Source organism: Pteronotus mesoamericanus, unplaced genomic scaffold, assembly GCF_021234165.1.
Source record: "Pteronotus mesoamericanus isolate MK-2021 breed Mesoamerican mustached bat unplaced genomic scaffold, CSHL_Meso_final contig_101, whole genome shotgun sequence".
In the NCBI taxonomy this organism is placed as follows: Eukaryota; Metazoa; Chordata; class Mammalia; order Chiroptera; family Mormoopidae; genus Pteronotus; species Pteronotus mesoamericanus.
Window position 1 is genome coordinate 1,227,104 of NW_026555001.1, and position 13,854 is coordinate 1,240,957.

General features: G+C 48.4%; 1 protein-coding gene across 1 annotated transcript in view; it reads right to left on the reverse strand.

Moving 5' to 3' along the window:
• EPAS1 (endothelial PAS domain protein 1) overlaps nt 1-8,143 on the reverse strand; it is an 82,727-nt gene extending 74,584 nt beyond the window's left edge. Inside the window, exon 1 of the mRNA XM_054567018.1 lies at nt 7,571-8,143. Within this exon, the coding sequence (XP_054422993.1) occupies nt 7,571-7,596 (26 nt within the window). The 5' untranslated portion in view covers nt 7,597-8,143. The remainder of the gene's footprint in view (nt 1-7,570) is intronic.
• Nucleotides 8,144-13,854: the final 5,711 nt, after the last annotated feature.

The following is a 13,854-nucleotide window of genomic DNA, read 5'->3' on the forward strand; positions in this document are numbered from 1 at the left end:
AACTGAGGCACACCAGCCAGGGCTCACTGATGTATTTTAAAGAATTTAGAAAATGCTTCTGAACTGTCTCAAATTAAGCCCTTGTCCTCTTATTCATAGCAAACCACTGACTCCCCACAGATCCAGGTCATGAGCAGAACATTTCAGACTGAAAAATGGGACCAAAAGAATCAACTAAGGCTATTACAGAGTTGATAAATCGCTAAAAAGACTGTAACATCGGCTGTACCTGCAGCACTTGTGGGCAGCTGCACGCCAGTTGGGGTTAGTCTTCAGCCTCCCACTCATGAGTGAAGTGTAACGGAGCTGCTGTCCCACTTGTGGTCTATCCCACGGCCTAAGACAACAAAATCCCTTTCTGCTATGGTTCCTAGCACTAACCTCTCAGGTTTGAATTTTTCATTGGAGGGTGCCATGGAGAGAGGAGGTGCACTGGAGGCGGCGTGCTGGAGGTACATAAGAAGGGAGTTTTAACAATCCACTTTCATGGCTTTGTAGAATTGGGGAAATGCCAGGTGGGTGAACAGTGAACAAATATACATATATTTTTTAATGGGGTAGTTTTCCTTCCTAACAAACCACCCTTTCTGAAGTATCTTTCCAAGTGAGAGAAAGAACTGTTTCCCAGAGTCATTATCTTGCACAGAAGTTACTTGTAACTTTAAAGCTGAAGAATTTTTCCATTTAAGGGGAAGGGGAGGCGTGTGCCTCCTGGGAACACGTGATGCTTCGGGTAGTCGTGCCATATAATAAGAATTTGGCTGATGTCCAAGTGGCCCCTAGAAACAGCCTAAGGCAGTCAAGCAAACCAGTATTTCTTGAGAAATGAGAGGGGGGAAAAGAAACAAAAATAAGACTTCGTAGAAGTAGATAATGTCCGCTCTACACCTGTTTTCCCCAGTGCCAGAGATTTTCAAGGGCCTCAGCCGCCTTTCTTGACTTCAAGCTTGCAGATCAGTTCTGTGACTCCCAGTAGCAGAACCAGATAGCTGGCACCAAATTACACCCAACCTCTACTTGAAAATCACAGAGCTGTGAATGGCGTGCACCCCTGTATGACTACTACACATACAGTGATATGCAACGGCGAACATGGCTTGCTCCTCTCTTAACGTGTTATATGTGTCAGTGCAATCGTTCTACAGCGCTACAAAAACTCAAGGTGACATCTAGGTTCACCACGCAGAGGTCAATGGTATGATGGCTGTGAAAGCTCAGGGTTCATGAGAACAAGGGTTCTATAAAATCATGACACTATTATTGCAATGATCATAGCTATTCTTTATTCCCCCATCCATTCTTTCCTTCCTGTGCTTGAAATTTCAAAAGATCAAAAGAGCCAGAGGAAGTCTTGTGCATCTTGATTTGGAGATGGTTCTTCAGAAGCCACAGAGGAAGGCTTCTAACAGGTTCTTCTGCACAATGAAGTCCAAAGGCTAAAGTAATTATTGAAGTCTTGCCACCAGTCAAGGGTGGGAGGTAGAAAGCTTTGAACTTCTTAAGGGCAAGAAAGAACCACCTCCTGCCAGAGTTGAGGAAAACCCACGAAAAAGAAGAATTTCCAGGACTGCTAAGTCCACCCTTCAGATCTTCAATCCCTGTCTGAGTGCCAGGTTCAATATAAGTGATGAGTCACAAAAAGGAAAGTAATTATAATAATTATAAATCCAACAACAAAAGCAGTTATCATTTACAGAGTACTTACCACGAGTCAGGAATGGTAATAAACACTTTATAGATATCTTAGGGAAGGTAAGGCAGTGTGCATCCCTGATTAAGAGAATAGACTCTGGAGACATTTTGCCCAGTTCAAATCCTAGCTCTGCCCATGCTACCTATTTGAACTAAGGCAATTCACCTTTTTATACTTCAGTTTCCCCATCAATGAAATGGGGGATTAACAAGGATTATCTCACAAGGGTGTTATTAGGATTAAAAGAATTGATCCATGTAAAGTTCTAAGGACCGTGCCTATACAAATAAGACTAAGTGTTCAGATTGTTCTCTTTTGTCCTATTACATATATGCTTTCTACTAGGACACACATATGCATTCCTAGTACATCAAATGACCTCCAGATAACTGTGCAGGGTTCCCAGCTCCCCTTTCTTCCATGGCTGGGGGCAGATACGGGTACAGGTAAAGTTGTACCAACCCCAAAACCATCTCCAAGACATTGAGAGACACTGGCAGTGAAACATTGGAACTGTTTGGGAGTCAAACAGAAAGATACTGAAATGTAAGGCAGTCACCAAGCCAGACATCTAAGAGCCAGGGCTTGCCTTTTCCAGATCATAGAACCTTTGAAAGGCTATTGAGAACCGAACAGACTTCCCTCAGGGGGAAAAAATGCTAATATGTACAATACCTTGCACAGAATTTCAGAGGCTCACAGGCCATCATCTGAAACCCATTCACAAAGCCCAACTTAAGAAGCTCCACCCCCCACCCCCTTAGCCTCCCTTGAGTCATAACTGCCTCCACTGTTATCCTCAGTGGGATCAGAATCTCGAGCCCTATTCCTCCTGGATCTTTACTAATGCCTCCCTCCATGCCCAAAACAAGTGTGTGGAGGACAGCAAACATTCATCACTGGGGGCCCTTCTGACTACGGCGTTGAAGTACATGGCAGGGAATCCTCTTGAACCCTCCACTTTTTCTTCCCTCTCATTGGCCCCAGTGCTGACTACTGGAATTTGACCTGTCCTCAGAGCCAGCCTTTCCGCTGGTGGTCACTGCCTAATCTGGGTGATTCCAGGGAGAACTATGAACTGGATCTCCCAACCCAAACCACACAATACTTTTTAATAATTGTGTGTGCTTGTGTGTGTGGTTACTACTGCCTGAAATGCTACTGAGAGCTTCTTATCTTTAGCTTCAAAATATTTGACCCTAACAGAAAAGTCACTTGTAAGCTGCCAGCTACCTGCATTTTTAGTTAAACTTCCTTGTGTGTCTTCCCCCTCACCCCCTACCAAACTAAGGATTTGAAGACAAGGGCTGTATCCTCTATTTCCTAGTCTCCCCTTCAGTATTTTATCCAGAGTAGGAGTGGGCGTTCAATACATATTTGTTTTCTTATTGATTTATATTACTGTGTGAACAGCAGAGCTGGCTTTCACGAGGATAGACAGCATAGTACTGCAGAAGGTGGGATCCTGGGGACCTAGTGAACAAACTGCTGACTTTATATTATTGGAAAACACTTTACCTGTTACAAATTATCAGTGATGGTCAGTACTAAAAGCAAAAGGGAAGCTTCATTAGGCTATAATTAAAAGTTGGCATGGAACAGAACTGGAGAAAATACAAAAAAGCAATCACTACTGGATTGATGAGAAGTAGAAAAGCCTAAATTTTGAGATAAATAATAACAGCAATTATTTTCAAATATATTGGGCTGAAATCCTGGAGCACTAAGATTACTTAATTGGTTTCTTCTAGCTGTAAACATTTTACACAATAGATTCCTAGAAAGTTGAGGATCACTGGATGCGCGTGCGTGTGCGCACATATACACAGATCGACAGATTTACGTTCAAAGTGAATCCATCAGTTTTAGTCTCATGGTCTTCACTCCTAGTGAAAATGCCACCTCAATATAGGAATCACTCTAGTAGATGTTTGAATGTGTCCTCTGACAGAGGTTCTCTACTTCACAAAGCAATCTGCTCCACTGGGGAGCAGTCCTTGCATCGGTTTTGTTTAATGAGGTCCACATATAAGTAAAGTTTTTCTAAGTGAAATACAGGGAGAGCACTAAAGCTATGAATTCATACTTTCCAAAGTTCACAGACACTGGGACCAGCACCAACACCACCACTACTACTACTACTAGTACCACTACCACAACTCTTCTTCTTTTGTAAAAAGCAAATAGAATCACTCCTGGTGCAGCCTGTAGTCTTTTATAATCTAGAAAAGCAAGTCTCCTTTCTATAAGGTTCAGTGCTTGGGGTGGGGGTGGGGGGCACTGTAATCCTTTGGAACTCATCTTCACTGTCTAGAGGCAATCCAAGACTGGGGGTACTATTTTGCTAACAATAGGAAGATGCCTACTTAATTGAAAGTAATGAACCAGAGTTCTGATTCTTACCAGTGCTAACTTTCCTTGTGACTGGAGGTCACTTAATCTCTCTGGGCCTCAGTTTCCTTATCCAGAAAGGGAAACATTTGACTAGATTATTTCCATAGCCCTTATAAAATAATTCTAAGCTCCCATCAGCAACAGTGAAAAAACCTGTAGCCATGACATTTTTTCCGAACTTCATGAAAGCTATATGAATTAAATGTTAAATATCTGAACCTATAATGTGTTACATCTATCCCTTATTCTTGAATTCTAGTAATGCAACAGAGACAGATATCAAATGTTGAAGGAATATTTATAGAAAATAGACATAAATTGAGAAAAACTGTTCAGTTATATTTCTGCCTTCGGTATTGGAAAAAGATGGATGTGGGTTTTATTTTAGCAGAGGAACAGCTATGCCCACCTGGCAGGGGGAGGAGGAGCTAGTTTGAAAGCTTCTGATCCAGAGATCTCTGACCCCTTCTACCACTGGTCCCACATTAAGTGATATAAGCCTTTTTCGGAGAAGGTGTTCTAAGCTGGGTCTGGCTTTGGGGATGGACTTTGATCCCTGATTATCCTCTGGAACCACTTTCCAATCTGTATGTACCTAAAAACTTCCAGACTCTTTTCTCTCCCAGGAAGGGAACTCAGAAATTGTCTTATCAGAACGTTAGTCACCCAGACACTTATCAGCTCTTCATCGAATCAGGAACCTTGACTAATTAGGCCTCCGCTTCACTCCTGAAAGATCAGTGCCGAAAGGTGAGTGCAGCGCCCTTACCAAGCTTCAGTTTCTGACCATCTCTGATATCCCTGGGAATGCCCACTACCACCAAAAGAGTGCACTTTGGTACCTTCTATCAAGGCCAGCCAACCAGCCAGCCAACTCTTAGAAAGCAAACTCTTATTAAACATTAACATATCCATCGACACATGAACACTTTGGAACAAAATGATCCTGCCCACCTCTTAAAGGGCTGTTAGAAGAAACATTGCAAGTATTGTGCACCTTGAATTTGGGGGAAGACGTGGCTCTGCTGAACCATAAAGATCAAAACTCTTAAGAACTGATGATGGACAGAATCATCATCTGAAAGCCCCCTTGGCAGGCAGCACACGGCACTCGTGAGGCACTGCATGGAAGCTGAGGACATCCACTTCCATGTTACACTAACTTTCAATGTATTGGGTCACATATTTTAATTATGCCTTTGTCCTGCAAGGAGCCTGAGGCCAGCAAACAGAGCCAGACACAAAAAAGTAAATATGTCTCTAAACAATTAGCCCAACAGGAATTAGACAACCCCTCACGGGACTCTGGATGGCGAGGAACATGCTGTTTGCCTTGCCAGACTGCAACACAAAAATCAAGGCAAGTTGCAAAGGGCTGTCACACTGGGCACTGGAGCGCCCACCTTGGCCTCCTAGACAACTCGCAGACAATCCTGGCAGTAGTTTTTAAAACTAGCAGCTCTCACGAATAATTCGGAGTCTGATTACCACCCCCCCCCCCTTTTTATTTCCTGCTCCTTTTCTGGCTCCCTCTATCTCTAACGAAGGAGGCACTACCGCTAGGTATGTCGAAAAAATGTGTTCCCTGTTCCCAAGTTTCTTGCATCGTTTAATAACACAGGACCAGCGCTGAGCCACATGGGGGAAGCTACACTTCACACATCTGTCAAGTTTACCTGCAGGCTCCACCTGCGGTTGTGACACTCACCACTAGGCATCGCAACTGTAAATGTACATTAAGTTTCCGTGCCGGCTCCGGGCACGAGAGAGCCGAGGAGCTGACTATATCTTTGTTTTTTGATTGTTCAGTCATTATTATTGGTATGATGATGCAGGCTACGTTGGTTTTACAAAATGCATTGGAATCTTAAACTCTCCTCTTCCGCTTCACTGCCCTTCAAAGACACGGGACTCCAGAGCTGCTGTGAGGCCCCAGGGGCGCAGTCTTAAAGCCCAGGGTGGCCGGGCCAAGGTTCCCTCACTGTCTTAGGCCTGGGGGTGCCACAGTGATGCAGAAGGAGGAGCTGCAGTCGGGAAGAGGTAACCAGGCTCAAACACCGCCCCCCTCCTCCCGCATGCCCCCGGCCCCCCCCCCCCCCCCCCCCCCCCCCCCCGCCGCCCCGCGCCTGCCCGTAAGTGATCAGAGAGCACAGGGACCGGGCACCAGGCCAGAACGGGGCGCTTTTCACTCCCTTTTATCAAACTCTTATCGGTGCCCCGAGGTGGGAACCGCCGTTTTCGACCAGAAGATACACGGTTTCTGGCTCCAGTCTCTCAATGGAAGTCAGAATAAGAGCGAATCAACACAGGCACTGAGCTCTTCGGGCCGCCGGCTCAAGGCCAGTCGCCCGTCCCTTTGTAGCTGGGTCCCCCATCCCCTCACCTCCTCACAGCCGCCCAGCAGCTGATCTCCAGACTCTCAGGCCGTTCAGCCAGCTACGCGTACGATTCCCGTCCCCCAACCCAAGCACTGCCAAGCCACCGCCGCCCAGCGCGGGGATGAAAGTTCCAGCGTCCTGGGGCAGCACCAGCGGAGACCTGAGAAGAGAGGGTCAGGCTGCGCGCTGCGCACGGTTGCGGGAAGAGAAGCAGTGCCCACGTCTGCGCTGCCGCACGGTGCGCTCTCACCCTCGCCTGGAGAGGGCCAGGCGGGAGCGGCCGGGAGGGGGCAGGAGGGCAGTGAGAGTTGGCCGGAGTCGCCTCTCACCCAGTGCCTAGAGGCTCCCGAGGGCAGGCAGCAGCACGCAGCTCGCAGCTGCCCTTCTCTGTCCTCTTGGGAGAGGAACACCAGGATCTGCCCGGTGTCGCCATCACCTCGCGCACACCAAGACAACTGCCCCCGCGAGGGAGCCCGGTCCACCACCCACCCTCTCCGGCGGAGTCAAGGTGCGGGACCATGAGGGTGGTTTCTCCAAGCTTCAGTGGGACCTGGGGACCCGGAATGCGAGCCCTTTGCTGCGTCCCGGCCCCTTCACCCTGTCGCGTCTTAGGGCCGCGCTCCACTTCCGACCCCTTGCCAATTTGGGGTGCAGAGGACAAAGCAACTCATTTGGAAGGACCCGAAGGGCCGGAGTGGATGCTGTCCCGCTAATGAGACTTAAAAGTCGAAAGTTGACCTGAGTTAAATCAGCCAAAAAACCCCATTTCAACCCGCGGGCGCCGGAGTTTGAGGCCGGGGCGATTTTGGAAGATACCGCGGGAGCACCTCCGACCTGCAGGGCCAGCTCCCTCGGGCTCCTGGCCTTTTGCACGGCCAGGTCCCCGATTCCTTCGGGCCACAGAACTCTCCACTGCGAAGACGCAGCACCGCGTCCCCAGACGGAGCACCTGGTTTCTCCCTCCCTCAAAACCCTTCCAAATTCATCGTCGGACCTCAAAGACCTGTCTGCACTCCTCTCCCAGTTGCTCTCGACCGCGCCGGCCCTGCGAAGCCCGGCCACCCCCCTCGGACGAGCTCCCTAACCGGCTCGGACGCCCGTTTACCTTTTCTTCTCCTTGTCAGCTGTCATTGTCGCTGTGGCCCTTTGAGACGCCGAGCACTTGGGCCCCCCAGCGTGTGGGGCTGCAGCCGCTACCTTCGCTGTGGCCCTCGCCCTTTTCCCGAGGGTTCGGTCGATGTTAAAGGTGCTCGCAGGCCTGAGAGCCCCACACAGTCAGGTGGAAGTTTGCGGGCAGCTGGCTAGGTGCGGGGGAAAGGGGTGGAGAAAGGTGACAGGGAGGAACCTGCACCGGGAGGCGGGGTCAGGGACAGGAGTGGGAGGAGGCTGTCAAACGCCAAAAAGAGGGCAGCGAGAAAGGGACCGAAGTTCCTTTTCTCCTCAAAACGGAGTCACTTTCTTGGCTTTTCAAAAAGAGAGAAAGAAATAAAGAAAAAGTTATTCCAACGACAACAGAAGAATCGGGGGCCGGTCGGCGCGGCGGCTGAGATGACCATACAGTCTCAGGACACTGCCGAGGATTGTACGGCCGGCTCAGGAGAGGGGGGCGGGAGCGCAGCAGACGCCGGAGCAGTGTGGCGGGTCGCTCCCGAGTGTCTCGTTCCCGGCGCTGCCTGCCCACTTTAAAAACTCCGGCGGCCCACGCGGGGGAGGGCACGAGGAGCGCGCGCCCAGAGGCCCCGCCCGCGGCGCGCCGCGAGCCGCGGCAGCCCATTCGTCCTGGCCAATGGAGAGGCGCCGCTGCATCCCGGCCCGGACCGCGGCCCGTCCCCTGGCCCAGCCCCTCGCGCGGCTGCGGGCCGCCCACCCGCCTTCTCCCTCCGCGGTTGCAGTAGCTGTTTATGAGGTTGGCAGGTAGCGAGGCTGGCAGGTAGCAAGGTGGGATTCCGCGCCAGGTGGGCACAGTTTATGTGGGCTAAGCGACAGCAATAAATCCTTCCCTGGGAGTGCCTCTCTGCGCTGGTGTCCTCCCACCCCCGCCGTGCCCTTGGGAGGCGTGCAGGAGCGCGAGCGCAGAGGGTCCGGCGCACTGACGCGTTTGGCCGAGCCGCTGCGCTGTCCCTCGCCCCGCTGCGTAATCCCTGGGGCCCAGTGGGGATAATTTCCAGGGTCCTTCCCCCCGCCCCTGCCCTCCGGTAGAATGCCCCGATTTTTGCCTTTTTGGGAAAGAGGGAAACCGATCGCCTGCTCCTGTTGGGTAAGGGGGAAACAGTGCAGTGAAATTGTGCTAGGGCTACTCCTGTTCTTTCCTTCCCTCAACTGGCGTGTCGGTTGCTTGCCGCGTCAGGCTGAGAGGTATACCGGTTTTGACTGGGATGCAGGAGAGGAGGGCCTCTGAACTGTCTGGCCTGCCACAGCCTACTCCCAACACTTGGCCACTTGGCCAGTTCAGAATTGGACAAATGAGTCTGGCTTCCTAGTATTACTTTGGGAGAGGAGTTGACACAGTGTCTGCCAATCACGAGATCTCAGGCCTGCTCGATGTGTCTCCACGGTTCCATTGAAGCCCTAGGAAAGTGAAGGCTCCCAATGTTAGGTGTGGGGAGATCAGAGGTCTAAGGGGCAAGTGGTTAGAGCTCAGGGATTTATTTTCAGCTGTGCTTTAAGTGCTTCCTTCCATCCGCACCCGCGCCTCTGCGCTGAGCTCAGCTCCTCTCCCAAGAATCCCACCTCATTCCCTACCTATCAATAGATTACCGTGATCCAGCAGGGATACCCCAGGAAAAGGACCAGGAGGCTCTTAGTCTTTGAAGCTCTGACGGGGCCCACAGGCTTCACCAGTGAAGAGAAGAGACATCAAGGGCCAGGGAACTGGTCCTCCTGGGGGCCCAAAGCTTTGCTGTACCTTCTCTCACTTAGCCGCCCCACATTTTATATTACAATAACCTGCAAGATGAACCTCCAGGACTTTATGCTAAGTGATATAAGCAGCAAAGGACAAACACTGTAAGATTCCACTGACATGAAATATCTAAAGTAGTCATTCATAGAAACAAAGTAGAAAAGTGGTTACAGGACCCGGGTGGGGGGAGGTGAGCAGGGCAAGGGGTGGGAATAAGTATTCAATGGGTATAGAGTTTCACTTTCGCAAGATGAAAAAGTTCTGGAGATCTGTTGCACAACAACGTGAGTATATTTAACTATTGAACTGCACACGTAAAATTGGTTAAGATCGGAAATTTAATGCTATGCATTTTTACCACAACACACAAATAAAAATCAAGAAAAAAAAAAGTTTCACCTAAGTGGAATTTTGGCAGTAGAGTTTTGCATCACCACCAAAAAACAAAATAAACATGTGTTTTCCCATTGCACATGGTAAGAGGGGCAGGGATATTTTTCAGGAGCCTTTGGAAGGCATTGGAAAGCAGAATTAGGGAGAGATGAAAAAAATCTGTGAAGAATTGGAAACTCGGGCACATTTTCCCATTTTCCTAGAGCCAATGAGCACTGTACATACAGACTTTAAAATCAGAAGTCAGGCCTAACAGTTGAGGCTTTCAAACAAAAATGGCAAATTTCTCTAGGGAGTCACTTCTTGTGGCTGGTAGGTTTCAGCAATGGGATGTTTCATACTGGGCTCCTCCAGCCAGCCAGTCCTAGTGGACATATACTTGTCTCAAGGAGGAATTCAACTTGGTAAGACATAGTTGGTTCTCCCTTAATCAACAATAAGCTTACTCATCTCACTCGGGACTGAAGTGGGAAAAGAAACGGGTTCTTTGACAGCTTCCAGGTGCCCAAAGCCATTCACTGCCAGAGCAAGGAGAAACCATTGAGTCCTGGGCTGTGCTTGCAAGTCACAAAGTAACACCTCCAGCCCATAGAGGACAGTTCAGCAGTGTTTAAGCTTACGAAATTAGCTTTTTAGATGTTAAAAAAAAAAAAAAGGTCATTGGAGAACATATCAGCCATAATAGCTCCTTCCCCATGGCCAGCCTGCCCATCTTTCTAATTGGGATTTTTGTCCTCTAAGTGAAAGGTCTCCAAGCTAATATAAACGATTGGACAGATTTTGTGGAAATCCCAGTGAGTAACTTTGAAGTCTGAGATTTTGGCAGTGTCTAGAGAGTCACCAAAAGCTTCTATAATTCCCAGAAGTATTGGACCCAGCCTTGCTTAGAGCAGAGCCGAGGAGCCCAATGACCTCTTAAGGTTTCTTTCAGGATTCAGTTCGACAAACTTTGCAGGAAGAAGCTGGGAGTAAAAACCAGAGGAAGACTTGGAGCTAGAGTGTCCTATTTTACTTTTTAAAGCCCATGGAGAACTAAAGGAGAACCACTTTAAAAGAGGATGGTCGGGAGAGCTGGATCCCAGGGCTTTAAGAGCGTCTCTGGAGACATTGATGTTTTGGCCACAGAGGGCAGCAGAGGGCACCGCTAAGCAAAGCTGCCAGGCTACTTAAAATGAGAACAAACTGCCCAGCTCCTAGCAAATCTCTCCACCTGCCTCCCAGCTCTAGACTGGACTACTCGGCAACAAAGGCTGTGGCAGCAGAGAAACACCCACTTGTTGTAACAAAGGACAAGACTGGGTCTCTAGCTTCCTCTCTCTCCTAGAGAGCACACCCTTAGGAGGATGGGATAGAGATAAAGAGTTAGTTTACAACTTTGTAGAGAACAGGCACCTGGGATAAAGTGGGCAGGTGGAAGAAAGAGGGTCCCAGGAATCCCATTAACGTACAAACACGAGGGTCCAGGATGTGGTTGGAAACCAGGTTGGCATGGGTGGGATCTAAGAGCAGAGGAGATCTTGGGAGGCTGGGCTATTTCTTTAGTGTTTTACAACTTTCAGTGCATTGAAGCAAGAGAAGCTCCTGGGGTGAAAGAGAGGGCTCATCTCAGGGTCACGCGAGTCCCTGCACTAGTCCTGGTCCTACCACATGTGTTATCTCCAAGATTACCTGCCTGGCCCTCATCTGGCCATTTAGTTGCTTTTGGGTTGGAGAGAGCAGGCAGGCCACAGAGCAGAGGTGGAGGGAAGGACAATCCTCCTTGACTGAAACGCTTTTGCTGAGTCACCTCTTCCCTTGCATGCCACTACCTCTAAACAAAACCAGCTCTTAAATGGTAACTTCCCAAAATTTATCCTCACACTCCCCGTCACTGAACTCTAGGACAGGAAACCATACCCCCTGGGTTTGGCTTTGGGGCAAAGTCGTAGGATATTTCACACAGACATGTGCTGTATCTATCATTAAAACTTCTGATGTCACAAATTCAGACTGTCATCTTTCAAAAAGTGCTCGGTGATTTTTTTTATTGAGAAAAGGGTCAAGCTTCCCCACCCCCCCCCCCCCCCCAAATTGGCAAGGGCCCAGTTTTAAAGAACCACAGCTCTTCCCACCCCTTGAATCTGGATTATCAGTGACAGAGAGACTAACATCTTTCATTTCTAGGTCTAGGGATGAGATTTTTGTCCATGAAAGGCGCTCTATGTGAATCATTCTCTCATTCAGCCGTTAGTGAAGGAGCCATTGGCCCCTGACCACCACGCTGTGCTGCTTCCGGGGAACTAGAGGGCATCCATCTGCTGGAAAAGAGGCCAGCGGCCCCCTTCCCTCCAGGAGGAAACAGGCCTGCTGGGTACCTACTGCACTTCCCAGATTATGACACACCCAGATTATGACAGTTACCTTGCATGGCTTCTGAAATCAATATCCATCTTTTAATGTAGTAATGATTCCAACATTATTTTTTAAATTCATATGTACAATTTATATATGCTTCATTTTTTAAAAAAGGAACATAAAAATTGAGAGCAAAAATATATACGCGAAACAATGGGCCTTGTAAGAATTCAGTGGTGGTGGGCGGAAAAGTGGAGTGAGCGAGTGAGTGAAAAAGCAGCTAGAGTCCCAGCCATGGGCACTGCTAGGGCCCAGAAAAGCCTCACCTCACCTGGCCTGTCTGCCAGGCAGGTGGGTGAAATCACGGAGCTGTTAAAGTATCTCCCATGTGAGAGGAACGGCCAATAGAAAGGACATACCCACCCCACATTAGAAAGAAAAAGGCACAACAGAAATGAAGATGCCTTGTCACTAAAAATGATGACATTGGGCACGGAGCCTAGATAACTAAGAAAAACTAAGAGTCGGGGGTCAGAGATGCCCTTCCCACTCCTGTAGTGTGGCTTTGGCCTGTAACAAGCGTTACGACTGGACTTTTCCTAGCTCAGTTTCAACTGAGGTCCTCAGGTTCAACAAATTAGGCTGCCCTTGGGGAAGAGGTGAGAGTTTTGACAACAGCACTTGGGGGACCATGTCCTTCATTCCAGAAGGGTGATGTAGGCAGCATCAAAAGATCTAGTACAGCACACTATGTCTGCAGAAAAGATGGGGTACCTGCAGGAGGAATACCCATCTAGGATTTTTAAGGGGATCCTGTCAATGTAAGCTTCCTCAAATAGATCTCAGCAGAGGAAGGGGGCGGTGCTATTAGAGGCAGGAGCTGAGGAGTGATCACAAGGGGCCAGTGGAAGGGGGTCCTTCTGGAGCCACAGGGAATGCAGTTGGAGAGGAAACAGCAGGGGGCTATTCAAAGAATATTGAATAACACTGAAGAGAGTAACAGCTGCCATGGCTGGAGAAAACCAAAGACAAATTACACCCATGTTAGGAAAACAAACAAACAAATGAAAACCCCAAAACTCAAACAGCAATAACAATGAAAACAACAAACTTTTCTTATTCCTAAGGTAGGCTATCAGGGGATGGGGCAGGGATGCTAGGTGAGGAAGTATGTTAGGATCCTCAGTGCCTAGCAGGGCACCTGGCGTAGAATGGTCCCTCAGTAAATGCTGACCCAATGAATGTATGAATGTATAAACAAATGAATAAATGGATGTATCCATCAAGAATTAAGCTGCAAGTGACAGACATCATCTCTCCCCCTGTCAACACAGGTTGAAAGAAGTCTGAGTTGGGGAAGACAGAGCTTTGATTCGGGATGAAGCTTAGAGTTTTCATTATTACACTGGACTCAGATTTTTATTAAGTATAAGCAAAGTAATGTCTATTTTTATTATTTAAGAGTGATTAGAAAATTCTTGGGACCTAAATGAGGTTTTATGCAAAATGGGAATGCACTAATCCATCAAATAGTCTACTTAAATGTTTAATGGGAGAAAATAATAGCGTTGCTTTCTAATTATACTGTACAAATCCTACTTGTTCAACATAACTATTTTAGGGGTCTTTGGGCCCCTTCAAGTCTGTGCATGCAGATGATGCCAGAAGCCACAGCAATGCTGGTGACTCATTGAAAGGGACTCAAGGCATAAATGCCCCAGAAAAATAAGAAACACGGTCCCAGGAGGCAGGGGCAAGGG